Genomic DNA, 17,424 nt, shown 5'->3' with positions numbered 1-17,424 from the left:
CATGGGAATTTTATCAGTGTATCGTGGAAAAGTTCTATGAAATCTGTTGTGGAATTCACAACAAAAATGTTGTTGAAGACATTCCTACTTCATCCTAGAGAGCCATCTGTCTGCACCCTCAGGAGAATATGTTCTCAGGACTCCGCGTGAGGAATCATCGAGCTTCTTTCAATTGTCTTCGAAACACTTTAGATGCTATTAGTCTCCTAACTGTTATTTCTCTCTTTGAATTGGCTGCTAGCAACTTCAGAATCAAATTTGGACCCACCACAAATAAGGATATAATAACCTCATGATTGTATTTTATATGGTGAACTTTACCCAGCTCTAGATTATTTTTCTACTTTTTATTTCCTTGTGCCATTTACATGGTTTTTATCTTGTCGGTGCGTTATTGGAAATGATACTTAGTGATTCATTTTGAAGCAAATGTATTACAAATAATTATTACAAATAAATGTTTTAATTAACTAGGATAAACCCAAGTGAATTTGATTTTCTCTAAAGGAAAAGTAACTTAAAACTGAAATATATATAAAAAAAAACCTGAAATATATATAAAGAAAATACATTCCAAATACTAACTTACCTGTTCTTAATGAATGCGAATAAGCAAATATTAATGACATACGATAGAACATTTATAAGCTAGGCTGAATCCTCATGTAATATTAAAGTTTGAGGGAAACATTTGAAACAAAGTTTCTGGGAACTTCCGTGTGCCTATAATGAATGAAAAAGAGAAGACCAAGGGGCTAACATGATCACTTGCTTTAGGTATCCAAAGGAAGGAAGAGACATTGTATTCTCAGAGTCCAGATTAGTATCAATAGCTATAGAATATCACAAGCCAGAGTGAGAAGAACTAATAATTCAAGATGATCAACATATGGAATGATTGCCCCATTCTCAACTCCCCATTATTAGAGGTGTTCAAGCTAAAGCATATCATCAGTCAGGGATCTGAAATAATGAACCTCAGCGTTGGTAAGAATTTGGCTTAAGGAACCATATTTCCTTCCATCTAAAGCCGAAGGTCGATGATTCTACAGTTTATTTTTAGTAAAAACATACTGCCATCATTTTATTATAATTAGAACCATTTAAGCAATTCCAAAATTTATAATGATTTCACATTTAGAAAAGGGTTGGATGTAGTCACCAGTCGTACACCCAAACTTCCTTTCTACAATCTAACTGAATAACACAGCCACAAGGCATAGAATTTGAATAAGCAGGCTATATATCATCTCACTAATTTTAAAAAGAAACAACTGAATTTTAGCAAGAAAAAACTGTTCAGTGACATGCACCAAGTCTATAGCACAACCAGAATTATAAATTGCCAGTCCTGAGATTGCAGTAGAGATGTAGCCACACTACTTCCAAAGAATCAGAAAACCATGACAACCTTTACCAACCACTCAACGCAAAACATATGTGACCTCTCCTTATGCAATAGCTAGACATCTAGTTTCCAAATCCAGTCACTGAAAGGCACAGGGTAACCTTGTGGCTGTTTGGCTGATGATTGTGAATGTGGCTCCAGGGTCTCATGACTTTCAGATCACATCCATGCACCTTGGCCATTGTCATAATTACATGTTTCCCCTACTCACACACCAGTGAGCCAAATTTCCATTTGGCGGGATGATAGGACTTACCTGGGCATCTCCCCCATAAACATGTGCTGTTCTCTGCTTTGATTCCTGGGGTTTCTTTCAAATGCCTGCGCACTCAGTTTAGTAGATGAGATCAGTATTCCTTATTCCCTTTCCCTGATGGATAACAAACTACTGCCACAAACCCTGAGTGGTCCCTCCACGTTATTTCTGGCTTTCCCCGTGATATGCTGTGTAACTTTACCCAAGTCACTCGTTCCTTCTATGGGTAGGGTCCTTTAGTGGTAAACTGGAGGTGGTTAGTCTTACCAGATCATATTCAGGAAACACTAAAGTCTACACAGGAAAGTTCCTATAGACAAGGGAAAGTATCATCATTACTGCTGTTGTTTTTGACTATTATAGTTGCAGAAGTTGAAGATTTAAGGTCTCCTTGCGGATTTCACTGTGGCCTTCAGAATCTGAGATTTAATTTTAAAAGAATGAAATTTCCAGTCTGCTTCCCAGGGGTAACTGTGAGAACGTATGCTGACAGGCTGTTGTCTTCAGAGGCAAAATCCAGACACACTAAGACAATGCCACAGCTTGAACAGGGGTGACCCTTCCCCATTCATCTTAATGGAGTGTTAAACTTGAAGCCTAATTAGGTCCACTTAAATGCCAACATTATTATACTTTTCTCTGCTTATCTTCATACCAGAAACAATCAACTAATGCACTCATTTAATCTGAGTGCGTGCAACGATCACATCCAGACACCCTGTCATTTTGATAGCCTCCTTTGCAGTCATAAAAGTACAAGTTTTAAACTTGCACTTGGTTCTTTTTAATTATCCACATAATTAGATTACTTTCTATTACCTTGAAATTTTAGAGGTGAGATTGTATACCCATACATATGATGTTTTGTAAGGCAGTGGGGCCCGATCACTATTCCCATAATGAGAAGCTAGTATCAAACTTGCTCCCAGGATAACAAACTGAGATGTGTTAAATGAAAGATCCCACTCCTGCCCTTCAGAGAAGGTTCACAGCTTCATGGTTTATCCTTTGTGCATGTGCCTGAGCTTTCTACATTCCCTCTCTGATTCATCATTGCTGCGTAGACTCTATTTTAATGTGTAACTCCTATAACAAAACTTGGAAGAAACAGAAAGAGAATTGAAAATACATACATAAATCCGCACTTGCCTGTTCTGTACCTAGGAGGCTCTCGATCTAGGCTCTCAATTCAAAGTCCTTGACTACCTTATAAAATATCTCGTAAAAGTGTATTTATTTACTCATGGCTATAAGGAGATTAGTCTGTTTTTCTTTGATGGTCTCTGTGCCAAAATGGCATACAAGAAAACTTTTGCAAGTTCGTCATCCAGGCTTAGGGAAAAAGACATCGGTGGGTGTCTTCAAAATAGGACAAATTTCTCATCACTCTGCCCACACACTCTCCCACCTAAAGCCATACGTCATGTACCCTAAGCATCTGAAGGTCAAAGAATATGAGGCTTGGAGGAATATTTCCCTCAGATGTCCGTAATAGACGTTTCTGGTGTCCACCTTCGTTTCCCAACCACTCCTAGACCTATAGAAAAGTATGTTTCTTAGCCCCTTTTGCAGTTGAGCGGGGCTGTGACTAATTCTGAACAGTGGATTGGGATGCGGAGGTCACTTTGAGGAGGAAACACTTAAGAGCCAATGCATAATCCTAATGTTCTCTTTCCCTGCTTAGACAAACCCTAAAGCCCCACATTGAGAGAAAAGTGTCATGGGATAGAAACAGCCCAGAATGCTTGGTTTCCACACAGAGGACCCCCCGGAGAGATGCCTGGGCCAGCAGAAGGTTTGCATGACTGAAAATAATACTATTTTGGTTAACCGTTGGGATTTTAGTGTTGTTTGTTGCTACAATATTACTTAGCCTATCTGGTCCAAAACAATTTGTCAGAATTAATTTCCAAGCCACATCTCACTAGATGCACTCCCATACATAACTGTCATCGCTACCTTTTTCTAGCTCCAAATACAAGAGAGTGAACAAATGAAGTTTCAGAAGTCACTCCAGTCCACTGATCTCCAACTTCCCTCCTCTCCTCGTTGTTGATTCCCTTTTGTTTTATACTTTGATCTTGAAATAAGTGAATTAAATCACATCATATACTCTTTTCCACCAAGAAAGAAACTTGGGAGACAATGGTCCCTCACAATGCCCAGGGCATTTCCAAAAACAGAACATTGGCATTCAAAACCAAAGCTAGAGTCAAAGAGGGTTGGGGAAAAAAACCTTAGGTAAAACCCTGAAATTCAGGTTTGCATTATCCAAGTAAGCACCAGTATAAATGCCCACTAGCTAGCTGCAGAAATAAGGCACTGTCCAAAGAGAGCCACTGGAGAGGATTGGAAAAACAGAAGTTATACAGAATCTTGGGGCTTATGTTAATACAAATATCAAATTATGTCTGAATTGAGCTAAGCAGTATTTTGATTGAGCCTTTCAGAGGGTACTTGCAAACAACTAAATATTTAAAGCAATTGGGATGCCTGGGTGGCTCAGTCGGTTAAGTGTCCAACTTCAGTTCAGGTCATGATCTTACGGTTCATGAGTTTGACTCCCATGTCAGGCTCTGTAGTGACAGCTCAGAGCCTGGAGCCTGCCTCAGATTCTATGTCTCCCTCTCTCTCTGGCCCTCCCCCATTTGCACTTGCTCTCGCTCTCTCTCTAAAATAAATAAACATTAAAAAAATTAAACTTATAAAGCTATTGCTCTGAAAACTTTGAAGGCAAATAACTAATTTTTATTTAGACAGGAATGTGTTTGTTATATTTATGTTAAATCAGATCATGCGGTCTTTAATACTTTCTGACTTCAGAAGAAGTTTGTTTCCTACTCACAGACTCAGTCATGCAAACTCCCTAACTGATCCATGGATAGTAATAAGCTCCAGTGGGGACTGAAGAAGCAAAGCGAGTCGTAGCCTTAGTAAAGAAAGGGGTGAATGTTCTAGATGCAGATAAAGGGAAAATCTACTGCTAGCAAGAACTGGGCAAGCCGCATGGTTAGGAAGCCCTAACCTGTGAGTTAAATAACAGTGAGGATCTGCTTGGCCCCCACAGAAGATGGCCAGCCAGGAAGACCGTGTGCAAAGTGGAAGGCATACTTACATAGGAGTTCTTTGGGGCTGGGAAAGCAACTAGCTCTATGGCCTTAGGAAAGTTAGTCTTTCCTTCAGGTAGAATAAAAATACCTACTTCACAGGTTAGTATGTCAATTAAAATTTGAATGAGATTGTGCACATAAGAGTGCCTGAGTGGCTCACTTAGTTAAGCATCAGACTCTTGATTTTGACTCAGGTCATGATCTCATGGTTCATGAGTTCAAGCCCTACGTGGGACTCTGCTCTGACAGTACAGAGTCTGCTTCGGATTCTCTCTCCCCCTCTCTCTTTGCCCTCCCCTCCCTCAAAATAAATAAGTAAACATTTTTTAAAAAAGACTGTGCATGTAATATTCCTAGTACACTGACTATATATAGTGAGTTTTCAGTTAATGTTAATGAACTCTTATTAGATTGCATGTTATCTAATTTTTTTATTTTTTAAAAAACTTTTTATGAAGTGGGGAGGGGCAGAGGGAAAGAAACAGAGAATCTCAAGCAGGCTCCACCCCCGAGTGTAGCCCAACAAGGTACTCCATTTCAGGACCGTGAGATTGTGACCTGAGCCAAAACCGAGAGTTAGACACTTAACCAACTGAGCCACCCAGGTGCCCCATGTATTTTCAATTTTTTTTATTGAGGTATAACTGACATATATATATATTTAACTTACAGTAATAAAACCATAGGTACATAGCCAATAATAATAGTATTATAGATGAGTTCCTTCAATAATTGTGTTTCTCTGAGTGAAAAGGGAGACACGATTCTGACATGTCTTCCTCTGATCTCAATACCCAAGTGGCTCTCATAGTGTGAACATTCCGCAGGGACATGTGAGTGATATAATGGGATTTGGGGGAAATTTTCACGATTTGGAAATTTATCCCTGAACACTGTACAATGTGCAACACTGCTGTAGTAAGGAGTCCTTGTACTGCAATGTGTGAAGGATGACTCACAGTTTGCTAAGCCTAATTTTTATTTGTTCCCTCCCCCACCATGCAAAACAACATGATGTTGCAAAGAATATAGCACTGGGATCAGCAGAACTGACCAAATTTTCAAATTTGATCACCATTCACATTTTAGCTTCGCCATTAACTAGTTCTGACACAAAAGCCAAGTCTTGAACCTCTTCGTGCTCCCACTTCCCCATGGATAAAAGTGGGAAAACCTCAAAGGAATGTAGTGAGGATTAAATCAAATAACACATGCAATGTGTCTAGCACGATACAAGCAAAAATATGAACTCTCTTCCCAGCCCCATAAATCCCAGCAATTCTAATACAGAGTTCTCAGAGCGTTGTACTATTCGTGTGCATCTCTCTCACTAGATCAGGAGTTTCCTGAAGGCGGTAGCTAAGATGTTGTGTACTTGTACTCCACACATCTAGAAGGACAGAGTTAGGAGTTCCGCTATGGTAGAAAGAGAAACAAAGAGTGATTATTGGTTTCTGAGCACAAGTGAAATAAACACAACTGTATTACCTCCCAGAAGCTTGAAAACACCATTCATAAGCACTGTCTCTACTCACCTACCTCAACTTCTCTCCTCTGTGTATCCCAAAGGCATCCATTCCTACCATGCTGATCCTGCTTTGGCCAAAGTCCCCACTGACCTCCATGTTCTCTGTGTTCTCTCCCTCATCCTCTCAGCATTATTTGGCACAGTTGACTGCCTTTCCTTGAAACACTTTTTTCTCTTGGCTTCCATGACACCATACTCTCATGGCTTTACTCTGTTCAGTCTCCTTTTCTGTCTCTTCCTCTTTAAAAAAAATGTAGGGTTCTAAACTTTGTAGTGGTCAGATCCTTCCTGGCCCTCTTCTCCATCTACACGCTCTCACTGGTGAGCTCGCCCATTTGCTTATTGGATAGTGACCACCACCCAAATGCTAACGAATCCCACATCTTTATTTCTAGCCCTGATCATATCCCAGAAATCCAAGCTTATATAATCAACTGTTTCTTGAGGTCTTCACTTATATGCCAAATAAATCTTTCAAAACTCACACACATAAAAGAGAAAGTGTGGTTCCTTCTTCCCCTTTCCAATTGACTCCTGCCTTAGAAACCTCCATCTTGGTAAGTAGCACTATTCTCCCTGGACATTGAAACAATTCTCAAACTTTAATATGCATATGAATCACCTGGAGGTCTTCTAATTCTGTAGGTCTCTGTTATAACATATGATTCTGCATTTATAATAAGTTACAAATGATGTGATGCTGCTGGTCCTCAAATCACATTATTGAATAGCAAGGACCTTTGAGGTAACTCTTAGTGCCTCTGTTTCCCTAGTGAACATTCCCCACACATGTTCTATCAGTAATGCTTCATCAACCAAATTTCTTCAGAATCTGATTATTTTCCAACTCACAGCACCTAGTCAGTACCACCATCAACTGTCTCCTGGACTATGGACATAGATTCCCAACCATTCCCCTGTTTCCACTTGGTCCCCTGCTCTGTAGGATGTTGTGTCCACTGCAGCCTTAAAATACCAATCACATCAGATCACAACTAGCCAAAGTGTTTTTTTTTCCTATCACACCTATAATCAAATCCCATCAATGACTTTAGAGTAGCCCCTCCCTGTCCTTCACTTTCATTTGGCATCACTCACGCTATGTCCCAGGAAGATCCAGCCGCAGTGATCTTTCACTCCTTAAATTTACCAAGCTCACTCCCACCTTGAGGTTGTTACACTAACTGCACTGGCACTGCACTGCTTGAAAGACCCTTTGCCCTTGACCTTTCACAGGGTTGGCTCCTTCTTGTCATTCAGATCACAGTTTAAATGTCATCCAGAGTGACCTGCCCAAACATCCAATCCAAAATAGCCACTCTGTAACCTGTCTCTTGATATCAAATCACTGTTTTAATTCTCTGCAATTTATTTATGCTATGTGATATTTTTCTGGATTATTTATTTGCTCATGTTCTGTCTCTGTTCCCTCTTCCCTCCCTCAATCTCAATCCATGCTCATTCTCTCGCTCTCTCTTCCTCTCTCCATCTCCCCCCACCCACACTAAGAGGTAAGCCCCACAAAAGCAGAAACTATGTCTACCTTGTTACCAGTTGTGATCCCTGCATCTAGATCAATTCCTGGAATGTTGTAGGCACTCAACCACCACTTGATGTATGATTGCATGAGTAAATAAATGATTGAATGAAAAGTTCTGGAGTCTATTGCAGAGTGAGAGGGGATATGCGCCTGCCTGATGTCTGGGCTTTCCACTTTGTCCTGAAGGAGCCTTCTTAATTTCTTCTCTGAGTCCACTCAATTCCACATGGTGTACTTAAAAGTGAAGATAATCATCTGGGTGGGGGGTTAGGCTGTCATCATTTTTGTCATCAAAGGACCTTGGTTTTCATAGTCTCTACCACGAACACTAGAATTCAGCTCATTCCAAAATAAGCCAGCTAGGTTCTCAACTAAAAACAGCATTCCCTCTGAGTATGGACTTCATTTCCATGACTCTCCACTGGTCACTTTCAAAAGCTATACTTAACTCCACACCCATTTATTATTTGAAGGTGGCAGGGGTTGGAGGTTGGAATGGAGCTTACTCATAGTGATTTGAATACGTAGTTTGATAGGATTATTATAACATACATGCATGGAAACAGGGCCGTTCTGATGGGTCACAAAGTGTGGTCCTCTAGCCGGTGCTATCTATATTACCTGGGAACCTGTTAAAAATGTAAATTCTCAGGCTCCGCCCCTGACCTGCTGAACAGAAACTCTGGGAATAGGGCCAAGCAATCTGTTTTAAAGGTTCACTAGATGATTCTGTCACATGCTAAAATTTGAGAGCTACCAACTTAAACCATTCACATATTCCACCATGATCTTCCATTGCTCAGGAAAGTTGGTGATCTCAAGAATACTTTGTCTACCCCAGCCTTGCAGCTCACTGCGCCAGGCACATGCTCTCCTGTGCTCCCCATAGCCATGCCTCACAAAACTGACGAAATCAAGGACCTTCTGCTCAAAGCCAGAAGAAGCGATGCCAACACTGTCAAGGTCAAGAAAAATAAGGATAATGTGAAGTCTAAAGTTCGATGCAGCAGATACTTTGATATCTTGGTCATCACAGCCAAAGAAAGGGCAGTGAAACTGAAGCAGCCTCTGCCCCCCAGGTTGGCAATAAAGGAGCTAAAATGACCCTGGCACTGATTTCACTGTATTAAAACTTTAAAAATCTATTTTAAAAAAAGAATACTTAGTCTAGGCATTATATAATATCCAAAAGGGTGACTCAGACCTGCCCAAGTTGAGTATTAGCAAGCAGATACTCTGGAATGCTTGACTAACCTAAGTTTATCCAAGAAATGGGACTCAACCAAGCTTCTTCACTCAGCTTCCTTTTACCTTTCTTGTCACTCTCTGTTTTTCCCTCCAATGCAGCTGATACCACTCCAACGAGACCGCTGGTTCCCCATATCCAAGAAAAGAACTAACACCTGACTCTTAAACTAACTGGGTTTTAAACTGCTGGGTAGTAGTCCTGCAAACACGCACACGCACACATGCACACATGCACACGCGCGCACACACACACACACACACACAGCATCTATTAAGTTGCTGAAATTCCAAGTGCGCAGTCATATCTGAACTATATGTCTGTCACCCAGTTGTTCAATGAACCAAATCTCAGCAACCTCAACATGTATTCAGTTCAGGCAGACTTGATATTCTTAGTATCACAACCACAGCATCTACCTGCTTTCAGTTTTGATCCTAGAAATATTTCTGTGTCAGCCATCATCAGTTTCAAGATGAGAACTTACATAAGTTAGCGGTGAGTGAATTAGTTAAAAAAAAAAAAAGCTAGTACTTGTGCACATTGATTCCCACTGCTGGTGGCTTATTTCCATGGAATCACTGTGGATCCATGTTTTATTAAAACAAAAGCAGATATTGTAGGTTGCTTCGTAGGTCATGATTTGCTTGAATTGCTCTAGTCACATGTAGAGACAAAGCCCTTTTCTCTACTACCCACCCCCAGTTTATTTGTTGATTCCTATTAAATTTCTCAGTTGTCAAAAAGAGAAGACACCAGCATTATGACTAGAATCATAAATTAAGGGTGATGTTATCACAGAAGTTTGAGATGAAGAAGGTAGAGGACTCCAGGAAACTTGAATAAGCAGTTTGGTCACCACTTGGTTATATATGGCGATTGAACAACTAAGAAAAATGATAGTGAAAAATGAGAACAATGTTGGAAAGGTGTTACTTAGATTACCCTAACATATTCTAGAATGTCATTCATTCTTATATGGATTTGATCTTGTTATCAATCATACTATTTTCCCTATGTTGCAAAAAAATGAAACTCGCAGGAATACTGATCTCATTCTTCAATGTCTATATTATGAACAGATTCTACTTTGCTTTAAATATTGCCATAATTGGAATACCATTTCACAATTACATCAGACTTGATTACTGAAGCATCTTCATATGCTTATAGTACATTGTTCATTTTAATAATTATTATGAACCTATGAGGAGAACGGAATAAAGATTATCCTCCCCATTCAAAATATCAACCTCTGAAAGTCAGAGATGTTAAGTTTCATCAAGACCGCATAACTCATCCATGTGGAGCTGAAGTGAATTCCAGTTCTAGCACTTTTTCTATTATATTATACACACTTGACTGCTATTTCTAGATATCCTAGAGGGAGGTAGAAGAAATCTTTGTTCAATAATTTAATGTTGCTCTACTCCCTCCTGATTACCGACATTTTTAGCCATAATGACAAATGCTGTTTTAAAAACTATACTCACTGACTGATATGAGAAATCACCTTCTGAAGACACAGGCCCATCCCACACTTTGCAATGTTTCTTATCATGCTAATGTTAAATGTTGCGGGGGGCGACAGCAGGGACGATGGAGAAGAACATTCATCACATGAAGAAACAGCCCATATTGATTTTTCTTCCCACTGTAAGAGACAGGTAATACAATTTCATTGCCTATTCAATACGAAAATAGGACTTAATGGAGTTATGGTTTATGATTTGGCCATTGTGTCATGCTTCCCTTGCAACAATCTCTTCTCCATCTCAGACTCCATCCCACGACGCTAGATAACCAGATAGCTAGATCTGCCTATTGAGGACCAAATGCCATAGGTTCTGCAGAACATGAAACAGCGTGTATCAAGGAAATAATGAGAGAGAGACCAGTCTCTACAAGATACTCACCTAACATGCCTGAAGAGCACTGGTTACATGCCCACAGGGGCTGTCCCTCAATAGCACAAAAGAGAAGGCCACACTGCCCCAGAAGATATGGCTAGCAATCTGAAGGTCATGGCAATTTGAGAATGTATTAGTAGTGACAGGGTTTCTTTCAGGAATGATGTAGACTCAAAAAAGAGAAGGTGTTAGGTTTGTTTTCCAGTTTTTGGCTTATTTCCATGAAACCGGTGCTAATGTTGTTGGGAAACATTTCTCTGTGGGTCTCTCATTTTCTGCCTATCTTGCAAGCAGAAACACTGACTTCTTTTGTTCCTGATTATCTGCACCAGGATATTTGTGTAGTGAACACTCATGGAACATAGAGACGATATCCTCGTCCCAAGTAATGGGCCAGCAAGTTGGTTTCTCAGTATACAACTTTCAGATTTTCTAAGTGCAGTATTTCTATCCTGTAATACAACTTAGCTACACATGTGGGCATCACCTGGATCCCTTAGGGTCGCACAGTAAGAATGGAGGGTTTAGGGCACCAAATACGCTGATGTTTATACTGCTCCCTAAGGTGTGAATAATAAAAGCCTTTGTATCTTATCTAAATCTCTCTTGCTGGTTTGGCCTTGAAATGACCAGGTAAAAATAACAGAAGAGGTGCAGTCATTTACATTCAGTTTTTTCTAGGTGAGTTTGCTAAATTACAGATTTGTGGTGCTAGTCACACTTCCTTGCTAGAGATTAGTACTGGCTTTGACTGTTGATCTTTGGTATAATTGACCTAAAGAAGGAAAAAAATTAATGAGAAACTATTTATGGCAAAACTTTGGTTCAATACTAATATTCAGTAATTTATAGGTTTGCCTGTGTGGGCAAATTATGTTAAAATAAATTTCAGTCAACAATAGCTAAATTATGGAAAGAGCCCAAATGTCCATGAACTGATGAATGGATAAAGGCGATGTGAGATAGGTATGGAATATATGGTAATGGAATATTACTCAGCCAGCAAAATGAATAAAATCTTGCCATTTGCAACGTGGTTGGAGCTAGAGAGTATTATGCTAAATGAGGTCAGTCTGAGAAAGACAAATACCATATGATTTCACTAATATGTGGAATTTAAGAAACAGAACAAATGAATATAGGGGAAAAAAGGAGAAGCAAATCAATAAACAGACTCTTAATTATAGAGAATAAGCTGATAGTTACTGGAAGGGAGATGGGTGGGGGGATGGGCTAAACAGATGATGGGCATTAAGGAGGGCACTTTTTGTGATGAGCACTGGGTGTTGTGTGTAAATGATGAATCACTGAATTCTACACCTGAAACTAATATTACACTGTATGTTAACTAGTTAGAATTTAAATAAAAACTTGGAAAAAATAAATTTCATACATAAGTTACTGTCACAGACCTAGATCTCCTGTAAAGTGTGTGTGTGTGTGCACGTACACACACACACACACGCACATGCACATGCACGGGCGCACGCACACACACACACACACACACACACACACACACCTAGAAGTTCCCAAGGGATCTCTTTCTTTTGTACTCCATTACTTGTATGCCTACCACACTTTGCCATATTCTGTCTCTAACTTACAATTCTTGCCATCCTGACCATTTAGCTCCTCTAGCTTTCTTGATGCAGAAAGTACTTTTCACTAGTATTGTTCTTTATCCCACAAGATAGAACAAGCCCCACCAGCATCTGCAATTCAAGAACCCACTGCTAGGGGCCAAGTTCCCTGAGGGGCATATCATACCATAGTGGTGACTGCTGCTTCTCACCCTGCACCCTAAGGGGCATAGTCCTTTCTGCTTCAAGGTCTGTGGAGGATGGGAAATGGGTCGTCCCCTATTGTGATACACTCCGTGTTAACTCAGTGGTACTTGGGCAGCAAAATTCTTTCTAAACATATTCAGAACCAAGTTTAAGCATGAACTGCCATGTAGGATCTTTCTTCTTCTCATCTTCAGTGGTTCTTGAGTCAAGTTTCTCATGCATACAGCTTTCTGTTCTCTGTCAGGATCTGTTCTGTCTCACATATCTTGGACCCTCTTCACAAATACTTTCATAGAGCCAATTTTCCAATGGACCAGACATGCCTAGACCCCTATTGGTGCTTGCCCCAGGCATCTGCATGGCTCATTTCTTCACCTCCTTCAAGTTTGGCTCAGGAGTCATCTGATCAGGGAAACCTTTCCTAACTACCCATTTAAAAATGTTAACATCCACTCCCACCCAAGCTATCCCATTCTCTGCCTTATTTCACTTCGTTGCACTGATTACTTCCAAATGTACTATAAAATGGATTTCTTATGTTATTATTGTCTTCTCCTACAGAAGGACAAGTTCCAAAAGGGCAAGAGTTTTTATCTCTTTAGCTCACTGATATGCTTAGAATGGGGCCCAGCACCCAGTTGGTCCTCAATAAATATTTAAAGAATGAATGACTGAATCCTAGACTCGGGCCACATGTGTGATGTTCTCCTCTCACATAAATTCCACTGGCCACATTTCCACTAAACCTGACATCCAGTAAACATATTTTGGCTGAAAAGCTAGTTTTGGATAATGATGCAAAGGAGACATGCCCCACATGAAGGACCAAGCAGTTGGGCAAATTATGCTCCAGTCTCTTCTCCTCATTATCTTTCCCCTTTGAAATGAGGGCAGAAAACACAAGAACTTTTTGCCTGCCTCTTGTGTTCCTTGTAATGATTAGCCATTGTTAGTTAAGTCCATATAGTTCTTATAGCCAATAATACAACTCTCTTAATCCCTTTCTTTTTCTGTTGCCACTTAAAATTCCTTCAGAAATGAATTATAACTATTGAAACTTTAATGTAATTCAAGATATGCAGTCAAACGTCATAATGAGCTAGGACAGATTTTTGTCTGTGTGTTAACCATGGGGGAAATTAGTGAGAATTTGCCCATTTATTATAGATCAAAATGAAAAAGAAAGTCTTGATTTGGGCTTCACAAATCTATAAGGCAATACTGATGGGCCAGTAAATTGCTACAAGTTTTCAGAAAAGCATTTAGAATACCTCAAATTCTTTTAAAATATTTATATATTTTAGTGTATTCATTACACTTTTAAATATACAGGTAGAAGGATATTCTTGGAAATGTTATTAATAATGAATAAAAAGTGCAAACACCCTAAATATTTGATAATAGGGGAGTATTTAAATAAGTCACATTCTTATTCTGTATAATAGAATATTAGTCTCTTAAATTGTGATTTTTAAAGCTCATCTAACAAAATTTCTCACAAGAGAACACTGAAATCTAAAAGCTAGATACACATTACAAGGACCACTTTTCCAATGATAAAAAACGTATCCATAGAAAAAAATAGAATGGAATTTGCCAATATGTTAATGGTGATCATTTCGGTCTTCATCCATTTGGGCTGCTGTAACAAAATGCCACAGACTGGGTGGCATATAAATAGTAGACATTTGTCCCAGTTCTGGAGAAGTCTGAGATCAGGGTGCCAGCATAATCAGGTGAGGGACCACCTCTAGGTTGTAGACTTCCTCACAGGGTACAAGGGGTGAGGGAGCTCTGCGGGGTCTCTTTTATGAGGGCACTCATCCCATCCCTGAGGGCTCTGCTCTCATGACGTAATCACCTCACCAAACCCTACCTCCTAATACCCTCACACTGGGAGTTAGGATTTCAGTATATAAATTGTGGAGGGCACAAACATCCAGACTATAGCAACTTCTGACTATGAAAGTAGCATACATACAGTCTTCACAAGCTCTGATTTGAATTAGGTGCTACGCGTACCATTTTGATCTGCCATACTGTAAGTATCATTGTAATATGTCACAGATGAGGAAACTGAGGTTTTTAAGAGATGAAATAGCTATTTCAGTATCAAATGATCAGTCTGGGCAGTGTGAAATTTGATCCAGAATTTTCTACCTCCATAGCATCTGCTTTTAAGCACTATGCTCCATTAAAAACAGTTGATAATGACCCACCATGGGTGAGCTTGTGGGTCACTTTACTTTTGGTGGAAGCCAAGGATTATTTTCATGTAGTTTAGCATTCCTGATGGTAATTACCATTCAGATGATTATTATCTTTTAACTCTTGTTCAGATCTTCACTGCCTCTCTCTAGGGTAAATATTTCAGTTTCGTATTGTTAAGAAAATACATAAAATACTTTGTCTTAAACACTGACCAAAAAAATAGTGATCTTTACTATTTTAATCAATTGTAATTACACCATAATTATAAGAAAAGAAAAAATTCTTTCAGAAAAGAATTTTAAACTAAAATTTAAACTAAATCGTAACCTAAAACTAGCACAAAACATGAGGCCAGGAGACTAGAATTGATTTCTTTCTTTCTTTTCTTTTTTAAGTAACCTCTACACCAACATGGGGCTTGAACTCACAACCCCGAGATCAAGAGTCACATGTCTTACCGACTGAGCCAGCCAGGCACCACTAGAGTTGATTTCTTTTTTTCTTTTTTTTTTTTTTCAACGTTTATTTATTTTTGGGACAGAGAGAGACAGAGCATGAATGGGGGAAGGGCAGAGAGAGAGGGACACACAGAATCGGAAACAGGCTCCAGGCTCTGAGCCATCAGCCCAGAGCCCGACGCGGGGCTCGAACTCACGGACCGCAAGATCGTGACCTGGCTGAAGTCGGACGCTTAACCGACTGTGCCACCCAGGCGCCCCTAGAGTTGATTTCTTGATAAATGAAGAAAACATTAGAACTATGAAAAAACTAAATTTGACTTCAAAAAAAAAAAAAGGAAAACAAAAAACAAACCACTAACAGTTTAGGGCACCTTGGTAGCTCAGTCGGTTAAGCATCGGACTCGATTTTGGCTCAGGTCGTGAGCCCAGAGTTGTGAGATTAAGCCCCGTGTCAGGCTCCACGCTGAGTGTAGAGTCTACTTGGGATTCTCTCTCTCTCTCCCTCTCTCTCTCTCTCTCTTTCTCCCTTTTTCTCCCTGTGCCCCTCTCCCTGGCTCACACTCTCTCTCCCTAAAAAATAAATTAAAAAATAAATTAAAAAATAAAACTAACAGTTTGATACACTCTTCCCCTGAATGAAATGTTGGGGACTCTCTTGGCAATTCTTCCAGATACCAGGTAGAAGAGGGTACACAGGTTACTTTAAGTAAAACAATCTGCTTTACAAACCCACCTCAGTTTCAAACAAGTATAAAGCTTATCAAATTGCCAACTCAAAAGAAAGACCATTTTTACCTGAGAAGTGAAACTAAGCAAACTATACAGAACATACAGAGTCTTTATAACATAAGACATTCAGTTTCAAATTATCTGGTCTAAAAGAAAATCCTAGATCAAAAAATGTTCCTCAAGGGGCAACTGGGTGGCTCAGTGGGTTGAGTGTCAGACTTTTGGCTCAGGTCATGATCTCGCAGTTTGTGAATTCGAGCCCCACATCAGGCTCTGTGCTGACAGTTCAGAGCCTGGAGCCTGCTTCAGATTCTGTATCTCCCCCTCTCTCTGCCCCTTCCTCACTTGTGCTCTCTCTCTCTCTCTCTCTCTCGAAAGATAAACAAACATTAAAAAAAAAACTTTTTAATGTTCCTCAAGAGATCTACAAAACATGCAAAATAGAAACTTTTACAAAGTGTATTTAATATGGAATGAAACAAAACTAAGCAAAATTAAGAGTTTCTTTCAATTTTTAGGAAGGCATAATTTCTAGAAAAATTTTCACATAAAAGTAAGGTGTAGAATTGTAAACTTTTATCTTTAAGACAATGCTGCCACTTTAGTTGGTAAACATTTCAATACTCCCACAATTTTCAACTGTCATAAAAGGATAAGCCCAGGAATTCTCAAAATGCTCTATGCCAATCTATTTTAAGGAACTTGTTTTGAATATATGTTGTATTCCTCAGACACACTAAAAAAATAAACAAATAAAAAACAAAAAACAGGGGCGCCTGGGTAGCTCAGTCAGTTAAGCATCCACTTTGGCTCGGGTCATGATCTTGCACTCCGTGAGTTCAAGCCTCACATCAGGCTCTGTGCTGACAACTTAGAGCCTGGCGCCTGCTTCAGATTCTGTGTCTCTACCCCTTTCACCCCCCTCAAAAGTAACTAAACATTAAAAAACTCAAAAACAGGATCAAAAACAAAACAAAGCAAAAAACCTAAAAAGTCTGTTTTTTAATCTGCCATTTTGTTAACAGATAATATCCTCCAGTTAAAAAATAAAGAATGTTCCTAAAATAATGTCTCTTCCCCTGAGGTACCCTTTGGAAGGTGGAAGTCAGTAATGCAATTAGATATCTAGGGTTATTTCAGCTGCCTGCCAAAATATCGCTCATGACTAGTAAAGTATGCTGAAAAACACCATTACATCAATGACAGAAAGGGCACAATTGTTCTTGTTTCTGGAA

General features: G+C 39.5%; 1 protein-coding gene across 1 annotated transcript; it reads left to right on the top strand.

Moving 5' to 3' along the window:
• The first annotated feature begins 8,733 nt into the window (after positions 1 to 8,733).
• Positions 8,734 to 8,954, top strand: LOC122479679 (60S ribosomal protein L38-like). Its single transcript, XM_043573436.1, has one exon. The coding sequence runs from the start codon at positions 8,734 to 8,736 to the stop codon at positions 8,944 to 8,946; it is 213 nt and encodes a 70-aa protein (XP_043429371.1). The 3' UTR covers positions 8,947 to 8,954.
• Positions 8,955 to 17,424: the final 8,470 nt, after the last annotated feature.

Source organism: Prionailurus bengalensis, chromosome C1 (assembly GCF_016509475.1).
Source record: "Prionailurus bengalensis isolate Pbe53 chromosome C1, Fcat_Pben_1.1_paternal_pri, whole genome shotgun sequence".
In the NCBI taxonomy this organism is placed as follows: domain Eukaryota; kingdom Metazoa; phylum Chordata; class Mammalia; order Carnivora; family Felidae; genus Prionailurus; species Prionailurus bengalensis.
Note: the sequence above shows the minus strand (reverse complement) of the source record. Positions and strands in the feature narration are given on the sequence as shown.

Coding starts and splice junctions, on each gene's coding strand:
- LOC122479679 (XM_043573436.1), top strand. CDS start 8,734: ATGCCTCACAAAACTGACGAAATCAAGGACCTTCTGCTCAAAGCCAGA.